This window comes from Etheostoma spectabile, chromosome 21 (assembly GCF_008692095.1).
Source record: "Etheostoma spectabile isolate EspeVRDwgs_2016 chromosome 21, UIUC_Espe_1.0, whole genome shotgun sequence".
Lineage (NCBI taxonomy): Eukaryota > Metazoa > Chordata > Actinopteri > Perciformes > Percidae > Etheostoma > Etheostoma spectabile.
Window position 1 is genome coordinate 20,163,312 of NC_045753.1, and position 18,487 is coordinate 20,181,798.

At 39.4% G+C, this 18,487-nt stretch overlaps 2 protein-coding genes across 5 annotated transcripts in view; one reads left to right on the plus strand and one right to left on the minus strand.

The window, feature by feature from the left end:
• Nucleotides 1-12,120, minus strand: part of taok2b (TAO kinase 2b) — a 27,041-nt gene extending 14,921 nt beyond the window's left edge. For 2 of the 4 annotated variants that reach the window (XM_032502407.1, XM_032502404.1), the window contains exons 1-11: nt 11,519-12,119; nt 9,561-9,701; nt 7,921-7,992; nt 7,734-7,835; nt 6,300-6,345; nt 6,072-6,168; nt 4,681-4,794; nt 2,925-3,016; nt 2,679-2,772; nt 1,904-1,985; nt 1,269-1,436 (exon numbers count right to left, since the gene is read on the minus strand). In XM_032502407.1, the coding sequence (XP_032358298.1) occupies nt 1,269-1,436; nt 1,904-1,985; nt 2,679-2,772; nt 2,925-3,016; nt 4,681-4,794; nt 6,072-6,168; nt 6,300-6,345; nt 7,734-7,835; nt 7,921-7,992; nt 9,561-9,692 (999 nt within the window). In that variant the 5' untranslated portion in view covers nt 9,693-9,701; nt 11,519-12,119. Of the gene's footprint in view, nt 1-1,268; nt 1,437-1,903; nt 1,986-2,678; nt 2,773-2,924; nt 3,017-4,680; nt 4,795-6,071; nt 6,169-6,299; nt 6,346-7,733; nt 7,836-7,920; nt 7,993-9,560; nt 9,702-11,518 lie in introns of all 4 variants that reach the window. The other 2 variants (XM_032502406.1, XM_032502405.1) reach the window with 2 other exon arrangements.
• Nucleotides 12,121-14,400: 2,280 nt separating this feature from the next.
• Nucleotides 14,401-16,812, plus strand: cabp5a (calcium binding protein 5a). Its single transcript, XM_032502549.1, has 7 exons — nt 14,401-14,670; nt 15,008-15,057; nt 15,196-15,226; nt 15,318-15,461; nt 15,626-15,735; nt 15,901-16,048; nt 16,170-16,812. Exons 1-7 carry the CDS (start codon nt 14,595-14,597, stop codon nt 16,196-16,198), a joined length of 588 nt encoding a protein of 195 aa, XP_032358440.1. The 5' UTR covers nt 14,401-14,594; the 3' UTR covers nt 16,199-16,812.
• The last annotated feature ends 1,675 nt before the right edge of the window (nt 16,813-18,487 follow it).

Here is an 18,487-nt window from a genome sequence, read left to right on the forward strand (position 1 = left end):
GGGACAACCAACTGGAATTAAATGTTGATGCAAACAAAGGCCTTTGTATGAAGAGGAAGGGGCCCCAAGTTTACAATATATATTCACACGTACAATACAAAGGCAGGATGGATGCTAAAACCAGCTGTTACTTCTTACAGACCCTGATAGTTGCTTCTTCCACTTCAGAAATAAAATGTTTTTTGCAAGCTTCATTTTTTAGGCAGCTTATACTTCTTTGTTTTGTTTAACTAGACTCCTATGAACTTTAAGGTTACTACAGTTACTCCATTATGAAGTTTCTTGTAAGTTTCTGAAGGTTTGAAGACATTTCCAATTTCACATTTACAACAACATGTTAAGTAAAGAGTGTGATTTTAAGAGTCCTTGTGTCTGTAGGAAATGAGACACAATGACCAACTTTAAGGCACACAAACTGTTTTCATTTCAAACAGACCAGTCAAAGCACTGTAATTTTTAGAGTAGAGAAGTCCCTAGACAACCCTAAGAATCAACATTGGTGCTGATCTGGGCATATCAAAGATATAAAGTATATGCTAAAATAAAGCGGAACAAATTTTACCCTTTCATTACTGTACTCTACTGTGTTTTGTCAACCCTGCCTGCTAGTGTTGCAGCATTGCTCTCATTTACTACAGCAGATGTCTATGGTGCGAGCATTCCAACCAGGATTTGGATCAGGTAGCTGGTCAAAAATAAGGTTTGCCAATTTAAGTAGTCTACAGCTGTTATTTTAATGTGTCAGATACACATTCAATCAGCATTTAAGTGAATCGGTACCTACAATCAGTATCGGTTTGGACACCCAATGTCAAAGAACTTGGATAGGGGACAAAAACAGTTAGTACATTGAGAAAGCCAATAGTAGCCAGTATTTATCCATCAGTCACTGCGTCTCTAACCTTACGACCAGAGATGGAAAGTAACGAAATACATTTACTCACATTACTGTATTGAGTAGTTTTGTTGTGTATTTTGTATTTTGCAAGTAGCTCTAAAATCGGTATTTTAAAATGTATTTGATTACGTTTTGAGTGAAGTATTGTATTTCGCTACAAATCCTATCTGTAACTGAACGAAAACAGAAAAGAAACATCACATTTTAAATGAACTTTAACTTAAATAATTTTTACTTGTACTCAAGTAAAAGTACCAATATTTTGATGAAATATTACTCAAGTACAATAGTTTAGTACTCTTACTACCTCTGCTTGCAACCTCCCAGACTTTTAGGTTTTAACATCATGTCCCCTCTGTCCCAGTCTTACCTCTTCCTCTTCGCCTCCTTCTGGTGCGGGGCCGTTGTGTGCTTCATGGAAGAGGATTTTCTTCATCTTCCGGTACTGAAGGTTGTCCAGCTCCCGGACAGCGTCCTTGGTGCGGGCGATCAGGTCCATCACAGCTGTCATGGGACGCTCTCTGCATAGGAAATGGTGCTGGGTGGATAGAAGGGTTAAGAGAATTGATGACCAATAAAAAGTCACAGGATCCTGAGGGTCTGAGATCTAGCTCCATGTACATTTGAATTAACCACCAACATGCTAATGATGATTGTTCCTCAAGCTAGCTGTGTTTCCCTTAAGCTAGCTGGGTTTCCCTTAAGCTAGCTGGGTTTCCATTCATTTGTCAAGGAAATTTTAAGCAAATTTTTTGAAATGTCAAAAAAAGAAAGAAGTGCAAATTAGCCGTGTTTCCATCAAGCAGTTTGGAGCGAGTTAACAATATAATTCTGTCAGAAGTTGGAGCTTTAGGCTACGCATGGCTGTAAGCCCATTATTTTATTAGAATATACAAATTGTATTCGTTCCTTCAATTTCAAACAATTAGTTCCTTTGGCTAAAAACTCTGACAAAGAGATAATCACACGTTGCAGCCTGCCTTCATGTACAAAATCACTTTGTACCTTGAGCAGCACATCAGAGGTAGGTCTGTCCTGGGCGATCTTTTGCAAACAGGAGTCCACAAAATTGCGGAAATAATCCGACCTGAAAACGATAAAATTGTCATTATAAAACCACCATTGGGATGCTATGATAACTGAAGCAGCTCGAAAATGACCTAACTTCAACACAGATCCACAAATTCAGTTGGTCTCACTTAGTACTTTTTGAAGCTGACGAAAAATGTGCTGACGTTTTTGTAGTAAAATATCAACTTTTAAATATTCTTTGTCAGTAGTTTTTGCAGGATGTTACAAAGCATTTACAACTTTTAAAATGTGCCTATTCTGACTGCATACTGGGGTGAAACAGTAACGCCACACAGGAGGTGTGGAACAGAAATGATAAAACCAATGTGCTTCTTCATTCTCTGTGATCTGCAAGCACCAAGTCACAAACACTTTGTCTTTATTGTCTAATGTAAAACTAACTGCCACAGACCAAAGCTGCACATTATGTCATCATAGTGCTAAGTTAATTTTATTTCTACAATTTTAATTCCTTCATCAGCCATGGTTTTTTTACCCTCTTGTAGACTTCCTGAAAATGTAAGATCATAAACTAAATCAATCCCCCATGAAAAACCTCATGTTGAAAGGGCCTCAATAACATTTGAAGCGGTTTTATAAAAGCAACATTTGCAACATAATCTCAAGCAACACAAGAAAATGCTCCTCTTTGCCCATTAAACCAACAACAACAGTCTTATTTGCCAAAAAGGACATTTAGGAATCTCACCAGTGATTAGACTGCAACACAGGGCTTTCATTCTGGGCGATGTGGTATAAGGCACTCATAGCATTCATGTTGAACAGAGGAGGCTTTCTTTCCGCTAGAGAGTGACAAAGCACGACATAGCGTGACAGAGAGTGGCAGAAGAAGAGCAAGAACAAAAAAATAAGAGGAGAAAGCAATGAAAAGGGTTTGATGCTTTCAGCTTTGTGAACACACAAAAGAACATACACTTTTATGGCCATCTCTTACCCAGCTCTATGCAGGTAATGCCAAGTGACCACACATCCACCTTCCCGTCGTACTGACCCTCGTCCATGGCCAGGATCACCTCAGGGGCCATCCTGCATGGATGATACAACAAAGCAATTCAGCCTTTTCGATCTCTTTTCCTTTGATCCTGGATCACCTCTGGGCTCACTGTCACCACATGAAACATTGCAAGGGTTAGGCTGCCTCATGAACAATAACAACAATAACCTGTTGAGAATGAATAGAGGAGTATGATGTCCCTGTGAGAAATATGCAGGTAGTGCTGAAAGGTTTAGTTGAGAGACAGTAGAATACTAAAAACTTGCTGGTTCCAGCACCTCAAATACATATGTAAATATCTATTCAAATATGTAAATAAAGATCAGTGTGTCAATGGGGAAAAAAACACTAGGTTCAGTTACCCTGCAGTTGTTCAAATGGGAACGTCACTTTACTGCAGGTGTTAAATTAGGGATGCACGATATGAGGAACATAAGCAATAACGTCGTTGAATATTGCGATAAATAAATATATAAAAATGTACTCAGTTCTTCCTTTCTGCTGCTTTCAGAATTCTGCTAAAATACAACAAATTGCTTGTTGAATTTAAAACAATGAAATCATTTCCAACATTATTTTATTTTGAACAAACTGAACAATGAATTAAAAAGAAAAGGCATTGCTAAAAAAAGGTTTACAGTTACAGTTTAAAGTGCTAATATAGACCTTTTTCGCGGCAGACATGTTGACATGTCATAGTAGGAAAAGCACATTTATTAAAAAATAAAAACGTTAACGATAGCTGCATTCCCCTTAGGAGAGGCCCTGGCATTGTGCATGCCGACTCACTGAAATAGCTTACTGGGACTCTTGATGGAATTGAGCCATCGCTAAGGTTATCAATTTCAGCTGTGCTTTTCTTACTATGACAAAGTCAAGTCAAAATGTCTGCTGTGAAAAAGGTCCATTTTCTTTCATATGTCACAGCCTTTTGCAATGTGTTTATTGCACCAGTTAATATTGCAATGAAGATAAAAAAAATAAAAAAATTATATTCTGCTTATTGTGCAGCTCTACTAGATGACGTGCAGAAATAGATACCATTAAGGGTAAGAGGAGAAAGGGGTTTCTTTTTGTGATTGGGGTAAAAGGTAATCACTAAAGAAGGGAAGTAAAAGTAATGAGATTTTAATATCAAAATACCTTTTTAAATTTCACTTTGACTAAAGCCCTAGCCCTAAGGCTTTTGTGAAAGGTAAAACTGGAAAAGGTCTGTAAATCTGGTAGACGCTAACTTTGTCTAGGTTGAAAGGAGTAATAAGGTTTGCCGTCTATACACCCTCCTGTTGTAGCATTATAATCCTCAGTCACCAACACAATGTCATTTGTTGATGCCTTTATTCTGCAAAAGCTCAGAAAAACACTTGCTTTTACCATGGTAAAAAAGGACTGTCTCCAAATGAACCATGACTAGACTCTTACAGATTACAACTTTAAAACCAGCTTCCAGGTCTATGATGATGCAGGGACATACTTAGTGGAGCTTAAGAACATAAGGGGGGTTAATTACGTTTTTCATTAGCAGGGACCATTTTTTCGTAAAAGTCGGTTGTTTGGGAAAGCTGATGAACGAACATGAGCACGGTGCAAGCTTTGCAGGGTCCGAATTTGGGGTAACTCTTATGATTCCACAAGGATCAACTGTCATCTAATGACGAGGATAACAACGCAATGAGGAATAAGTCTGATGTATTACCAGTAAGGTGTTCCCACGAAGGAGTTGGCTGGGGCAACGATGGAGGCAGACCCAAAGTCTCCCAGTTTGACCTGACCCGGCTCCGTTAGCAAGATGTTTCCTGCCTTCACATCTCTGAGAAAGAAAAATGATCCGATAAGAGAAAATGATTGGTCAGGGAAATTGTGAGGAAGACAAAACAAATAGAGACATAAGTGAGAGAAAATATATTGTAAGTCCCCGTTCAGACCTGGTTTTAATATCCGCCCTGGTTCTAATATCTGTCCCAAGTGATCTGATCACAAGTGGACAGCTCTAGGTACGCATGTTTTCACCTGTCCGTAGAATGTGTCTTTAAATGTGTCCTGAGTGACCACTTGTGATCGGATCTCACTTCGACGCTCTATGTGCGAAAAAACACGGACATCATTTCCTTTTGCGTAGGCTGGTTATGTGTGTTTTTAAATGTCAGTTGTTCCTCTTACATAAATCCTGTTTATGAAAAATGAAAAAAGCACTGCCCTGTCTGTCGGTGTGCCAACCATAGACAGTATATAAAAGGGTACCATTATAAAAATGTATAATGAAAGGTGGCAAGACCTGCGCAGGAGAAAAATAGGATTTTAAAAGTCTCTGTGTTCAGCTCTCAGTACATTTGTTGTTTCTAACTGAATCTCTATGGTTTGAAGTTTAGTTTATGTTATAACTGCTTTATTTTAAGTTTCATGTTCGCTTATAGGAGTTGTCAGAAGAAACGTGTTACGTTAATGCTGATGAAGACCCAACATTTCTTGATTTTGCCGCTTCATAATAAAAGCATTCAAGTACCAAAATAACAGGGGACTTTTATTGTGAAGAACTTATAGTGGAGGAAATAAAAAAACGTTTCATAGCCACTGCACTGACCACACAGTTCGCTGATAGCGCTGTGTACCTCCGGTAATGCAAGACTAATGAAAAACATCCAAAACTCACAATTCACTTTCTGTGGTTTCTGTGATATGAGGAGTGCGAAGTTCTGCTCATAGTTGAGTAGGCGGTCTTTAATGTGGACACAAGACACTCCCGTTCTCACTGCTATTAGAATGTGGACACTAAGACACTAAACCACCTACAAATATTGTTTTTGAGATCTGATCTCAATGCGTCCTGAGAGCGTTTTTACCGGTAACTAGAGCTGTCCAATCGTGATGGAATCACTCAGGACGGATGTTAAAACAAGGTCAGAACGGGGTGTTATTAGATGGACTAAAATGTGTTGCTGCACAGTGTGAGGACAAACACCATTGCATAAGCTCATCTTAGGCAGCACAGCTTGTGTTTTCTCCCCTGTATTTGTTTTGTCTCGTCACAAGAAGTGTGGGGGTGGAGAGCCGAATAGATACAGATAGTGAGAAAAGAACAGGGGTTACCTGTGAATCATGTTGTGAGAGTGAAGATACACCAATCCCTGCAATGCACCATGGGTTATGGCAGCTATTTCCACTTCCTGGAGAGGTTTCTTGTGGACTGGGAGAAGAGAGGTATTTGGGGATATCAGGCATTGCTAAGGAAAACGACTAAAATATAATTAACTCATTAGTTTAATCTTAACTAATTAGCGCAAATTTCTCAACTTGTCTCTATTATTTCTTACTTACCTTCTAAGAGGTCAGAAGCTGAGCCCAAGCAGTACTCCATCACCAGCTATGAGAGACACAGAGGGAGCGTTAAAACGTGCTGTATGCTTGCCGCAGCCGGCCTGTTGCGCGCAAATGTGACGTCATGGAAGTGCTGTAACTATTTATACCCGCGCGTGGTGGTCGCGACACCAGAGGTGGTGCTAATGAGCAAAGGCTACTGACTATGCTATTTACTGGAGTTAGTTTTCAATGTGAGTTCAGTACAGTTATTGAAGTGTGAGGGGTGTTGTTGGATTCAGGTACAGCCCAAATGTGTTCACATGTCCACCTCAAAATGGAGGTTGAAGTGTCTCCGTCAATCTGCATCAGATGTAAAACCCAAATCCTCTGCATAGTAGTAAGAAATTGTTTTATTAACGAAAAAATAGTAAACAAGAAAAAAGAAAACAGGTTTTGCAGCACCCAGCATTTGATTTAGCAATTGTATACATTAGCCTAAAATGATAATATTACGTTGTTAACGTTAATAGTTAGCATTCAAATATACTAGTGCGCGACAACGTGCGCGGGCCTCTGTAGATGGTGCGCAGGCTACGATCTTCAAGGAGACGTTTATGCTTTTGTTTGCAGTATTCTCCAAAACACCAGAGGATGTACAGACAAAATACTCAGTAAATAAGCAAAAAGTATTAGAGAAGAAGAGAGCGGAAGTAAAGGAAAGCAGGTTGCCTGGCAACAGTAGTAAACACATCCATGTTAAACACATTAGTTATCTACTCTACTCATTAACGTGAGAAGCTGTTTTTTTAGCGCTGACAAAACAATCTCTCATGCTTCTTTTCTTGTCTCTCTCTGACCACATATTTAAGGCTGTTTGATTCTCTGTGGTCTGTACATGAAGGATCACACAGATGTGTGTACAGGCAACCCTGCTCATCCCAGCCGACCATTTTGAACTGAAAGCGCAGCGCGCGCAGTTCCAAAAATTTGGAGGTGCACGGCCACATGCCCCGACAGCTTGCAGAGCCTTCACGATGGAAACAACAGCCGTGGTGACCTAATTTTTGGAACACCGCGGCTACCATAAACCTAGCTTTAGACTGGATGCTTTCTGCTGAGATGCTGAAGCACTGACATTGTGCTATTGTGGTAAGCTAGTTAGGTTTTATAATATATATATTTTTTTGTTTTAAATTATCCTAAACTTTTGACACTTTCTATCATTTTCTCTGGCCTGTCCTCTCTCCTTCTCCATTTTGGAATCCGAGCCACTTTCTGTCACCTACCTACACACACACACACACACACACACACACACACACACACACACACACACACACACACACACACACACACACACACACACACACACACACACACACACACACACACACACACACACACACACACACACACACACACACACACACACACACACACACACACTCTTACCCATGCTGTGTGCTCTCTCAAGTAGCAGCCATGGTACTCAACAGTGTTGGGGTGACGCAGTTTCTGGAGGAACTTCACTTCCTTGATGATATCCTGCCATTTCTGGAACATCAGCAGAGCCACAATCATCGATGAGCAAACCTGACTGATAAACTGATGTTACATCTACAGAGTTGCCAGGTCTTACCTCATTGGACTGTTTGCCGCTGTAGGACATCTTCTTAATGGCCACCACCTCATTGGTGCGGATGTCATGGGCCTAATGTGGTAATGTTAGGGACAACAGACAATAAATTACATTTTTCAAGTTTTCTTAAGTTTTCTTTAAACATGCCTATGCTTGAGAACTCTGGGGTTAAGCAGCCATTTTTACATCAGACCCAGAAGAGAAATCACTATTACATAAAGCAAGGATTTCTGCTGAGCCTACTTCCCTCTTCTTTTCTACCCTCTCCTGCTGATCCTTTCATCCATGACTGGCTCCTTTTCACCCTTCATTAAACAGAGCTTTTTCATCCACCACTTTCGAGTTGTCCTTTGTCCTTGACTCGCACCATGCTCATCATCATCAGCTGATTTGTACCCCTTGTGTTCTTACTGGCAGGACCTTCATCCCTACTATCCCTACTGTCCCTCCTGTCAATCAGACACTATCTCTGACATGCAACATCACTCTCACCATTCTGTCATCTATTCTCCTTAGTTTTGCTTACCTTTTCCTACCATCAACCACTTTGACGCAGGCAATATTCACCACCTTGACTCAAAGTAGACCACATTCAAGAACAGAAGCGTTTTTCAGCTAGGTTAATCGTCACTTGCTCAATAAATAGACGCCCATGTTCATATTTTACACATGTATTCATATCAGCAAAGTGTTAATTGTTAACTTAACCTAACGCAGTGATTCTCAACTGGTGGGTTCTGGACAGCTAGTCGATAAATAAATACATTAATAATTAATATTTAAAATATATTTTGACGGACATGCGTCAGAACCGTGCAGCAGTCTAGCGCCATAGCCATGGTAACCATCTTTCGATAACGTTCACTTTAAATTTGTGCTGATATTTGGAGGCAAGGTGGCGAAACGCAAATATGACCAGGAGTATTTAAAATGTGGATTTTCGCAAATTGAGGATAAAAAAAAGGGACAAAAATGACAGGTTAGGTGAAAATGCCTTGCTTTATGGGCCATATATGCACACACACACACATATATATATATATATAGTGCAGTTTTCCTATTTTATTCACTTGTATACATGCATCTGTCATGGTCCTCTTCTTACCAGGCTAATGCATAGAAGTTAAATCTAATTTTGTGGCCTTATTTATTTTGTGCAGTTTAGATATTTAATTTCATTCACTTTTGTCCATGCCGTGTTCCTCCTCAGTTTCTCAATGTGCTCTGAAAAACACTTTGCACATGTAAATATGTGTATTTATGTTTAAAAAATGATGACACACTTTCACACTTTGACACACGTTTTCGAAGGCTGTTTTTGAAAAATAAACTTTGCTTGGGTTGCGACTTAATGACGATGGAAAAATTTGGGTCACAGGGTAAGACCAGTTGAGAACCCCTGACGTTGAGAACCCCTTCTTAATTCCCTTTCCTCATAAATATTCAGTTCAAATTTAATTTTGCACCTGAAATTCATAAAAATTTTAACTTTTGTTGGTTTGGTGTATCCATATTATGAGGCCAGCGGACAGAGATGAAAGACAAGATTTACAATTTAAGAGGATACCATTGGTGATGCAGGATACCACAGCAGCACGTACTTACTATTACAGACCCTAGCACCAAGGAGTGCAACTTACGAAGTAGACTGCTCCGAAGCTCCCATGGCCGATCTCCCTCAGGTCCGTGAAGAGCTTCTCAGGGTCCTCCCTGAAGAACAGCTCAGCCACCTCCGGGTCCTTCAGGCTCCCGGCCCGCACACTCGACGGCATGACCAGCGCCTGGTGAGCATTGAAGAGACACACTGCATGAGCGTCTTTTATTTGGAAAGATTACCAACATATGCGTTGGAAACATGAGCCTCCTGGTTAATATGGTCACTGACTTCTCTATGCGAGTTACAACTTCCCTTTATTCATTGCATCATTGTATTCATGTGCATGTCTTATGTAGATTTCAAACTTGTTAAACTCAATTAAGATATGTTAAAAAAAAGAAATATGCTCTATTCTGACAACACACAAACACATTAGTTTTTTTGTTTTTAAATATCCAGTACTTCTTTATAGATATCTATTAGCTTGCTAGTCATCTTTTTAGTACACTTTTTAAGGTTGAGTCACTTTGGTTTATGTGTAAAAAGCATATCTTGCTTTACATCTGCAATTAAACGTCAAAGACTACAAAAATGAAAATCTGTGTTGGCTCATATGGGTGGAAAATATCAAAGTGCTGATCAGCTTCAATTGACCATTCATCCACCCACTGATTGATCCATCATCATCCATCTGTCTCTCTAGCAGAAAAATAAGGTTAAAGAATACTGGCAAAACTTTAAATTGCTTTATGTATCTTTTTACAATTAATTAATATATTTTAATTATATACTATGTTAATTCTCATAATGACATGCAGCAGTTAGCTTTCTGTTCATCCAATTGTAAATGAGGTGGAAAGGAATACCTGTTTTTGTACTGCATAGCCATTTAGAGATCAAAATATCTTAAAAATTGCAATTGCAGCGTTTATTTCTTGCTCATGTTAAAGGAGGATTTAAAATCCACACACACACAATGTTCATTGTATGCTTAACAAAACCATTATATAATATAATAATTTTGACTGGTCCTTCAACAGTATGGCCCTTGCAGTAAGACATTAGACAGCATTCAACAGCAGGGCCTTTTTACAAGATAAAAGTAATCTGCCAACCAGTCTAGCATGCCGACGATTTGCCTATCAAGTTGAACCTTTGTTCTAGTACCACTATAGGGTTTGATATCTATCTGAAAGGGTCATCAGGGATTTCCTGGCCAATTGTAGAAATATAAGATTATATTACTTAAGGCAGAAACTGGTCACTGATTAATTCAGTTATGTCATGTCTTATAGTGTAAGACGATATGACAACAGCATGACACAGGTTATATCATAGGACATTAAGATATTGCCAAAGGGCTAATGTGGAAATGTAACACATGCTCCATATTTTTTAAGTGGCCAGTAACTGGGCCTCCTTCATGTCAGCATTTCCACACACTTCCATACAAAATAAACATGCATCATGTGAAACGTTCTTTCAAGGCCATTTTGCTACTGTCTAAGAGGAAGCATATAGTTCCCTTTGAAAATGAGAAGTTATTACACACACACACACACACTCGTGTGGTTTCAACAATATCTCTCTAAAATGCAACTTCACATCCTGGAAACTCCATGTGCATGTTCTGGAAACCAAAATGCTTATTGTCCTGGTTAGTGAGACAGAGAAGTTTGTGGAGTTTGCCATCATTGTACAGTGTCATGTACAATCTCTGCTGACCAGGCTAGACGGCTTTTGCACTTGGCTGGTCAATTAGGCTATCTTTGCTTTGACTCATCAAAGAAATTCATGCCATATATTACAACAGTAGACAACAGTTCAAGGATGGCTGGCTGTTCAGGCTGCAGGCCAACAACAAGCCTACATGGCAATGTCAACGTCTCCAGGATCTGAAAATGAGGTAGTTCATTATGCTAGGTTCTCTTCTCCCTGCAAAGAGAGACACGGGCGAATACGGCTTCTTTCACATGCTGAATGATTTATAACGTGTCTTACCGTGGCTTTTGGGATCCACTGTAGCTAGCTCTGGAGCTAGCTAACCGGCCGGCCTGGCTGGAAAATATTGGTCTCACTCCCCTTTCCTCGGCACAAGTGTGTCTATTCAACACGAGCAGACCACATTCTGTCGGTCGATGCTTTTACTCAAACTCCTCTCCATCCTGATGCTCCCAGTCAATTAGACAGCTAGCACGTCTGCACGACTTGACACGAGTAAAGTGTCAGTCAATTAAAGTGACAGCTAGCTGACTGACGTCTGCCAGCTAAGCCAACGGTAGCCAGCCAGCTAGCAGCAGAGCTGTCTCCCAAGGAAAATCAGAGGCTCGCTCTAGCTGATGTTAGCAACACGCTAACTAAATAACGTAACGCCAGGAGCTGCCTGGGACGTTTTCAATGGGAAACTGATTCATTAATTTCCACGGGTCCGCTCCGTGCTTCACTTTGGACTGTCATCACGTTAGTGTTGTCGGCGGAATTCATCTCCAGTTCGTGTTATCCCCATTTTGCTCGACTCTCATCCGTTTTTGTTCAGGACTTCATGATGGCGGAGCGGGGCGGGATCCGAAAGGAAAACGGAAATGTTCTTCTTCGACGATTCAGAAGCAGGCACGTGAGCTGCAACGATGCCTCCGTGTGGCCGAGGAGATTCCCCAAAACATCAACACACCCGGTGAAGTTAAAATCAACAATTAGCAAAGTTAGCAAAGCTAGCAAAGCTATCAACAGTTGTGGAAGAATATTTACTTGAACAGTAGTAGGCTAATACTACTGTAAGTGTAACTAGGTTAACTGAAATGTGGTGTAGTAATAAGTATATTTTCCTCTGAAAGTGTTGTGGAGCTAAAGGCTAAACATTATCTTAAAATGGTAATAGTAGCCTAAAGAAAAGTACCAGTTAGTCAAAAATATACATAAGCAGAGTTATTAAGTCCTAAACCAATCAGAATTTAGTCTAACTTTCACTATCATCATAAAAATGATAATAAAAATATAAAAACACAAATATATGAAGTTCATTTATAATCCTGATCCAAATAAACAGCTATAACAGTAAAACAAAACTATGTGTGGCCCAAATAATGAGAAAGTAAGCCCTTTTTAAAACTGTCATCATAAGAAGGGTTTTCTACATCTCTCCACTAAACACAATAAAACATAACCAGTTCAGACTAACATCTGAGTTGTAGCTATGGAAATTTATCTCAACAAATATTATGAATAAAATGAATGAAATATGAATTGGTATCATACTTGTTTGGTGAGTGTAATCCTTGCTGGAAAATAAGGTTATGAAAATAATGTAAATAGATTTCAGATTGAAGAATGCATCACAAACTAAAGCCTTGTGTTTATTCATGATCAACTAACTTCCAGCTATTTTCCGATTTGCATTTTTAAACACTTCTACTATGAGAAATGTGCCTATGCTACGCCATTTTGCAAGTTGCAAATGAAGAAATACCTGGGGGAAATTTATGGTGTAATTGTTTGAGATTTTTATTTTTCAAATCTCTTAATAGATTTTGAAGTTTTACATCTGTGAAACTTACTATTTCTAAACCATTTCTGCGCACAGACACGTATCATCACAATCACACATATGGCTTGTTTGGCCTAGCCTTTGCTCTCATAATCCACTCAGTATAATCTTTGTGTTGTGTACTTATATCTTAAACACACAAACACACACACACACACACACACACACACACACACACACACACATAAAATACTCTAACCTAATCCTCTAAAATGTATGTTATATATATTCATCCTGCCCTCCACTGCACAAACAACTTTTCACAGCCCGGGGTGTGGCTTTGCATAACCCCGCAGCTGGCCCACAGCACGAGAAAGGGGCAAAAGATAATAAAATCATTGCTAGCTTCTGCTGCGGATTATGCCCTTTATGCAAACAGATTTGGATGACTTTACGTAACAGGGAAGCAGGTCAAGGAGGCAGAATTCAGAGGGCACACTCACTATGAAGACCTGGTGCTTACATTTTTAAACTCTGCCAGTGCGTTCATGCATCCTTACTGTAGGATGTGAAGACTGACCCTGAGGCATTAATCCCTGACATAAATGTAGCCAACACTCATGCAGGTTGTCACACACTGTAAACTTATCTGTGGTTCTTTAATACATCCAGAATCTGTTTTGTCTTTGTCTTTGAAAGCAATAGGAGTTAAAACAACACATAAAGGTTAAAAATGTGGCTCCATTCTTTTATAGTGTCCACTGTTGCATGTTTTCCCAAAAGAAACAATAAAATCTTATGATTTGGAAGGTTCAAACTTGACAGTGTAAAACCTAATTAGTCCAGATTTAACATATTATCATCATGTATTTAAAAAAAACAACAACTTCACTCTTTGAAAAACAATGCTTTTCACACAACGACTCTCAGTTGACCCTCTAAGAATTGTTAGGAGTATCCTGGTCATTTCTTGTGTAAAAACAATGAATCGATTAGTCGACACATAGAAGATGAATTGCCAACTTTTTTCAAGTAATTTATTGTTCAATCATCATTTATCAATCATAAAAAGACTAACATTTGTGGGCTCCAGCTACTAAAATGTAGATTGACTGCTTTTCACTGTTTTTACATCCTTCAATATCTTTGAATTATCTGATTAAAAGATTAATCAATCAATAATGAAGTGATCGACTTGTGTTGAATCTGCAGCGAATTGGATAACTGCTTTGAATTCACAGTAAACAAAAGAAACAGAAACTCTAAGCCTAACCTGTGAACTGACAGTATGTTTTCTCTGTAAGCCCCGGGCTCAGATGGCAGTATCACTTACACCGTGATGTCAACACTCAGCTAGAGGCGGCATCTCTTTTTCGCCAACGTGAACCGGATGTCCCCCCCCGTCACACACCTGACTCCTCCCCGTGAGCATACAACCCTGGATGCAGCCACACCCTCCCCTCACACAACCTTCCAGCAGCATCCCATCACGCGGAGCAGACCAGGCACACACACACACACACTCACTGAGACACTGAGACACTGAGAAGAAGATCAAGAAAAATAAGGAAGACAGAGGGCTTTTTGCACTGCATGTCAGCTGCTGAGTCTCGGCTTCAGGGGTCGTGTATAATGCACTTGGCTGATGAACAGAAATCACCAGAGGAAGGTGAGCACAAATACCTACATGGTGACACTTTATTCTCGTTTTGTTAATTCAGCTCACAAAAATGGTCTGAAGACTAAGTCCTTAAGGAAAATCATATAAATGACATGTCTTCTCATCTAAATCTATTCAAAGTGTTTTTATAATTTCAGAAAATGAAGACACACTCAGAGTTCAGGCATTAGACATAGTGTTCAATTCCTCAGAGCAAACACAGACTACTCAATCTGTCTCAATCCATAACTTTCTGGCTCTGAAAAAGACCAGCCAGTTCTGATCATCATGTGTCATATTGACTCTTCATAATTACACTTCCCATTGTTTTTTTTACCTCTTGCAGAAATGAGTTTGGGGGCTGCGTGCGTTTTCTTGCGAGGAGGGAAAAATATTGTAAGTACAGCAGAAATAATTTTTTCCTATTTTTGATGGGTTTGTGTTGATGTGTGAAAAGTTGATTGGATGTTAACCCAAAAGGTAACCGGGGAAAAATAATTAAAAGATATGTCAATTGTTTTTCTCTTTGTGCAGTCAAGACAGCTGGTTGATGACGAGATTGATGGTAAATTAAATTCTCACAATCTGCATTATTGCATATTCTCTTGAAAACCAACTATCTAGCTGACTGAGAGATTTTCTCTACACCTCTGCAGAGCTGCGTGATGCATTCAATGAGTTTGATAAAGACAAGGATGGGCTGATCAGCTGCAAGGACCTGGGGAATCTGATGAGGACAATGGGCTACATGCCCACGGAGATGGAGCTGATCGAGCTGAGCCAAAATATCAACATGAACCGTGAGTAGAGCAAAACACTCTTTTTTTAAAGATGGTTTTTGACAGTAGAGATTGATGATAGATTCTAGTGAGTGGCTCATTTGATTCAAAATGTAAACAGAATTGATGAAACACAGAGGAGACCCACATAATTCCTGAATCTTTTCTTTTGATTTTCCCCCCAGTTGGTGGAAAAGTGGACTTTGAAGACTTTGTGGAGCTGATGGCCCCGAAGCTTCTGGCAGAAACGGCTGGGATGATTGGCATGAAGGAGCTCAAAGATGCCTTTAAAGAGGTTAGAGTGAAACATTTTTTCCTCATACTTTCCAAAATGCAGCAGCTTTAATGCCGGATTTGTCCAAACACCCCACCAACTCACTCGTTCATGTGTCATAAAGATAAACACTGGCTTTACTCTTTTAAAAAAAAAATTGTATTATTCTCTTGTTTCTCTGGTTAGTTTGACATGGACGGAGACGGAGAGATCACAACAGAGGAGCTGCGGTTGGCCATGACCAAGCTGATGGGAGAGCACATGAGCCGAAGGGAGATAGATGCCATTGTAAAAGAAGCAGATGACAACGGAGATGGCACAGTAGATTTTGAAGGTGTGAACTGTCTATCAGCAGCACTGACATGAACCTCTATAAGAGAGTAAATGCAGTCACAATGGGTTTTTTTATATAAAGGACTTTCTCATTTAACTAAACAAACTTCTCCCTGCTGCAGAGTTCGTCAGAATGATGTCCCACCAATGACAATCGAGGAAACTGTCAATCAAGAAAGCCCCTTTGCAACTCTACGGACAGGCATTCATATCGATGCTGTCTCTCTATATCTATAGAGCTCTTTGAAAGAAGAACTTGTTAAGAACATGTCATAATATTAAAATTCAAAAAGAAATGCTGGAGAGAAAAGTCAAGCAATGTCAAGTTGTTCTCAGAGAGAATTTTACATCTATGCAAAGATTGACTGTAATTCACTGCACTGAGACGTGTTTTATGATCATTGAAACAAGTGCAAAAACAAATAAAACCATATATTGTTTGATGATATTTATTTGATATAAAGAAAGTCTCTTTGTTGATTGTTTTGTTGAATTGGATTAAACGTATGAATTGCTAATGGAACACATTTTTTCTTTATTTAATTATTCTTACAGTATTCTAATCACTAAAACAATGCTTATGGCAGAATTAGATACAAAGGTATCAAAAGATACTACTGTGTATAGCATATTAATATATGCAGTATTTAGCCTGCTTCTTGTAATGTGTTGACTGCATACTTTATTTGTGGATGGAATCCAACAATTTAAAATCCTGGTAACAGGTATTTTCAGATATCTAAATAAAACATGAGTATAAACTTTATACAAGAGTTTGGGTTTGAATGAATGTGATATGATCCCTTTGTGACACCTGAAAGTGTGTGTGTGTGTGTGTGTGTGTTATTAGTTAGCAATTAGTGTGCAATAATTAGAATTTTGGCTTTGTCACATTCAGCATGTGATGAAAGACTACAGCTGCTTTACAATTTGGCAAATTCCACAAAAAGTAAAGAGACTTCAGAAAATATCTGTCATGGCACATTGCAATTTAATCCAAACGTCTCTATCCAACCCATGAGGTCAATTATCTTTTTTCAGTGCTAACAAGCACAGTAAAATGTCTTTCGCTATTCAAATGAGGAAATATTTCTCTGCATGACTTTCAAAATATGTCTACTTGCATAATAATAAAACACTGGCTGGTTGTATAATAAATGATCTAAGGATTTGTACCAAAGAAGGGATTTGGGAACCAAAAACATCTGTGATGCTGCTGCTCTGCGGGGTACTGAGGATAGAGTGACCTCTGTGCCCTGGCTTTGGAAGGACATCGGGATAAAGAGATTGTGCGACCACTGGTTTCATAAGAGCGCCATTCCTAAAACATCTCAAAATTCTGACATCATGACTCATGCGTGGTGTTATGTTTGGGTAAATCTGTATGAGAAAACATTGTGTGTACCTGCACATTCTCAAAGCAAATCACTGCTAGTTAGCATTGTTAGTTTATTTCCACAGATGCACAGTTAACATCTGATCTGGAATAGTAGCATGTGCACATTTTACAAATCGACACAACAATAAAAAAGTTATTTCAAAGTTGCAACAGAATTTCCACCGATTTCACTTCTCACTCTTAGACTAAGACCTGTGAACAGTCTATTTTGTGGTTTGTCTCCAATTACTGTGTCAAACTGACCCACAGCCAGCACAGATGAGATTAAACACCTAAGGGAATCTGGGGTTGTGGGACCGGGGACACAGTGCACCCTTGCAGTCGGGGGTACCCGCCAGACAGATGTTATTGCATGACAAATTTGGCGGAACTTCAAATGGACAGACAGATGGGGCACGAGGGCTTATAATACCAATTAAGAAAAGTGAAGCTATTCTTGAACACACAGACCTAATAACTAAACACACATCTGTCAATGGCACTCCACAGATTGGATCCAAGGGGGAATAACCGTGGCACTATGCTTAATGGATAAGTAACAATTGTCTGTCTTGTAAATAACTACTCTTTTGTGAAGGCAAGCAGGTAGTCAAAAAACAGTAATTATTGTAATTATTGCTTTTATAATGTAAATGTAGTGGGTGTTTGAAAGAGGGGTCCAATGTAAACTGAGGGGTGCATGGAGAATTGGATGACGTTAAAGGAAAGAATCAGATGATGTAATGCTCACTGCCTGGACTTTGCCCTGATCCTTCCGTGATCCCTCTAACATTCAGCATCGACCTTTATCGCATTAATCCACGTTAATCTCTATCTCGGCCGCTCTCGGACTCAGTTCAGAGGTACATGCAGCCACTCTGTCCAGAAGCTTGTTGTCGTGCATTAACCGTTTGCAATCATCTCTCGCGAGATTGACAACCACCGCTCTGTCTTTGTGTGTGAATGTGATTTATTCCAAAAGTCCAAGTAATCTTTCTGAGAAGTGGGTGATGCACTAACTGTGGGAAGCAATACAGCATATAAAAGTAATCTTTTCCTTTT

Coding starts and splice junctions, on each gene's coding strand:
- cabp5a (XM_032502549.1), top strand. CDS start 14,595: ATGTCAGCTGCTGAGTCTCGGCTTCAGGGGTCGTGTATAATGCACTTG. Junction 14,671..15,007: donor ACAGAAATCACCAGAGGAAG/GTGAGCACAAAT, acceptor TACCTCTTGCAG/AAATGAGTTTGGGGGCTGCG. Junction 16,049..16,169: donor TGGCACAGTAGATTTTGAAG/GTGTGAACTGTC, acceptor TCCCTGCTGCAG/AGTTCGTCAGAATGATGTCC.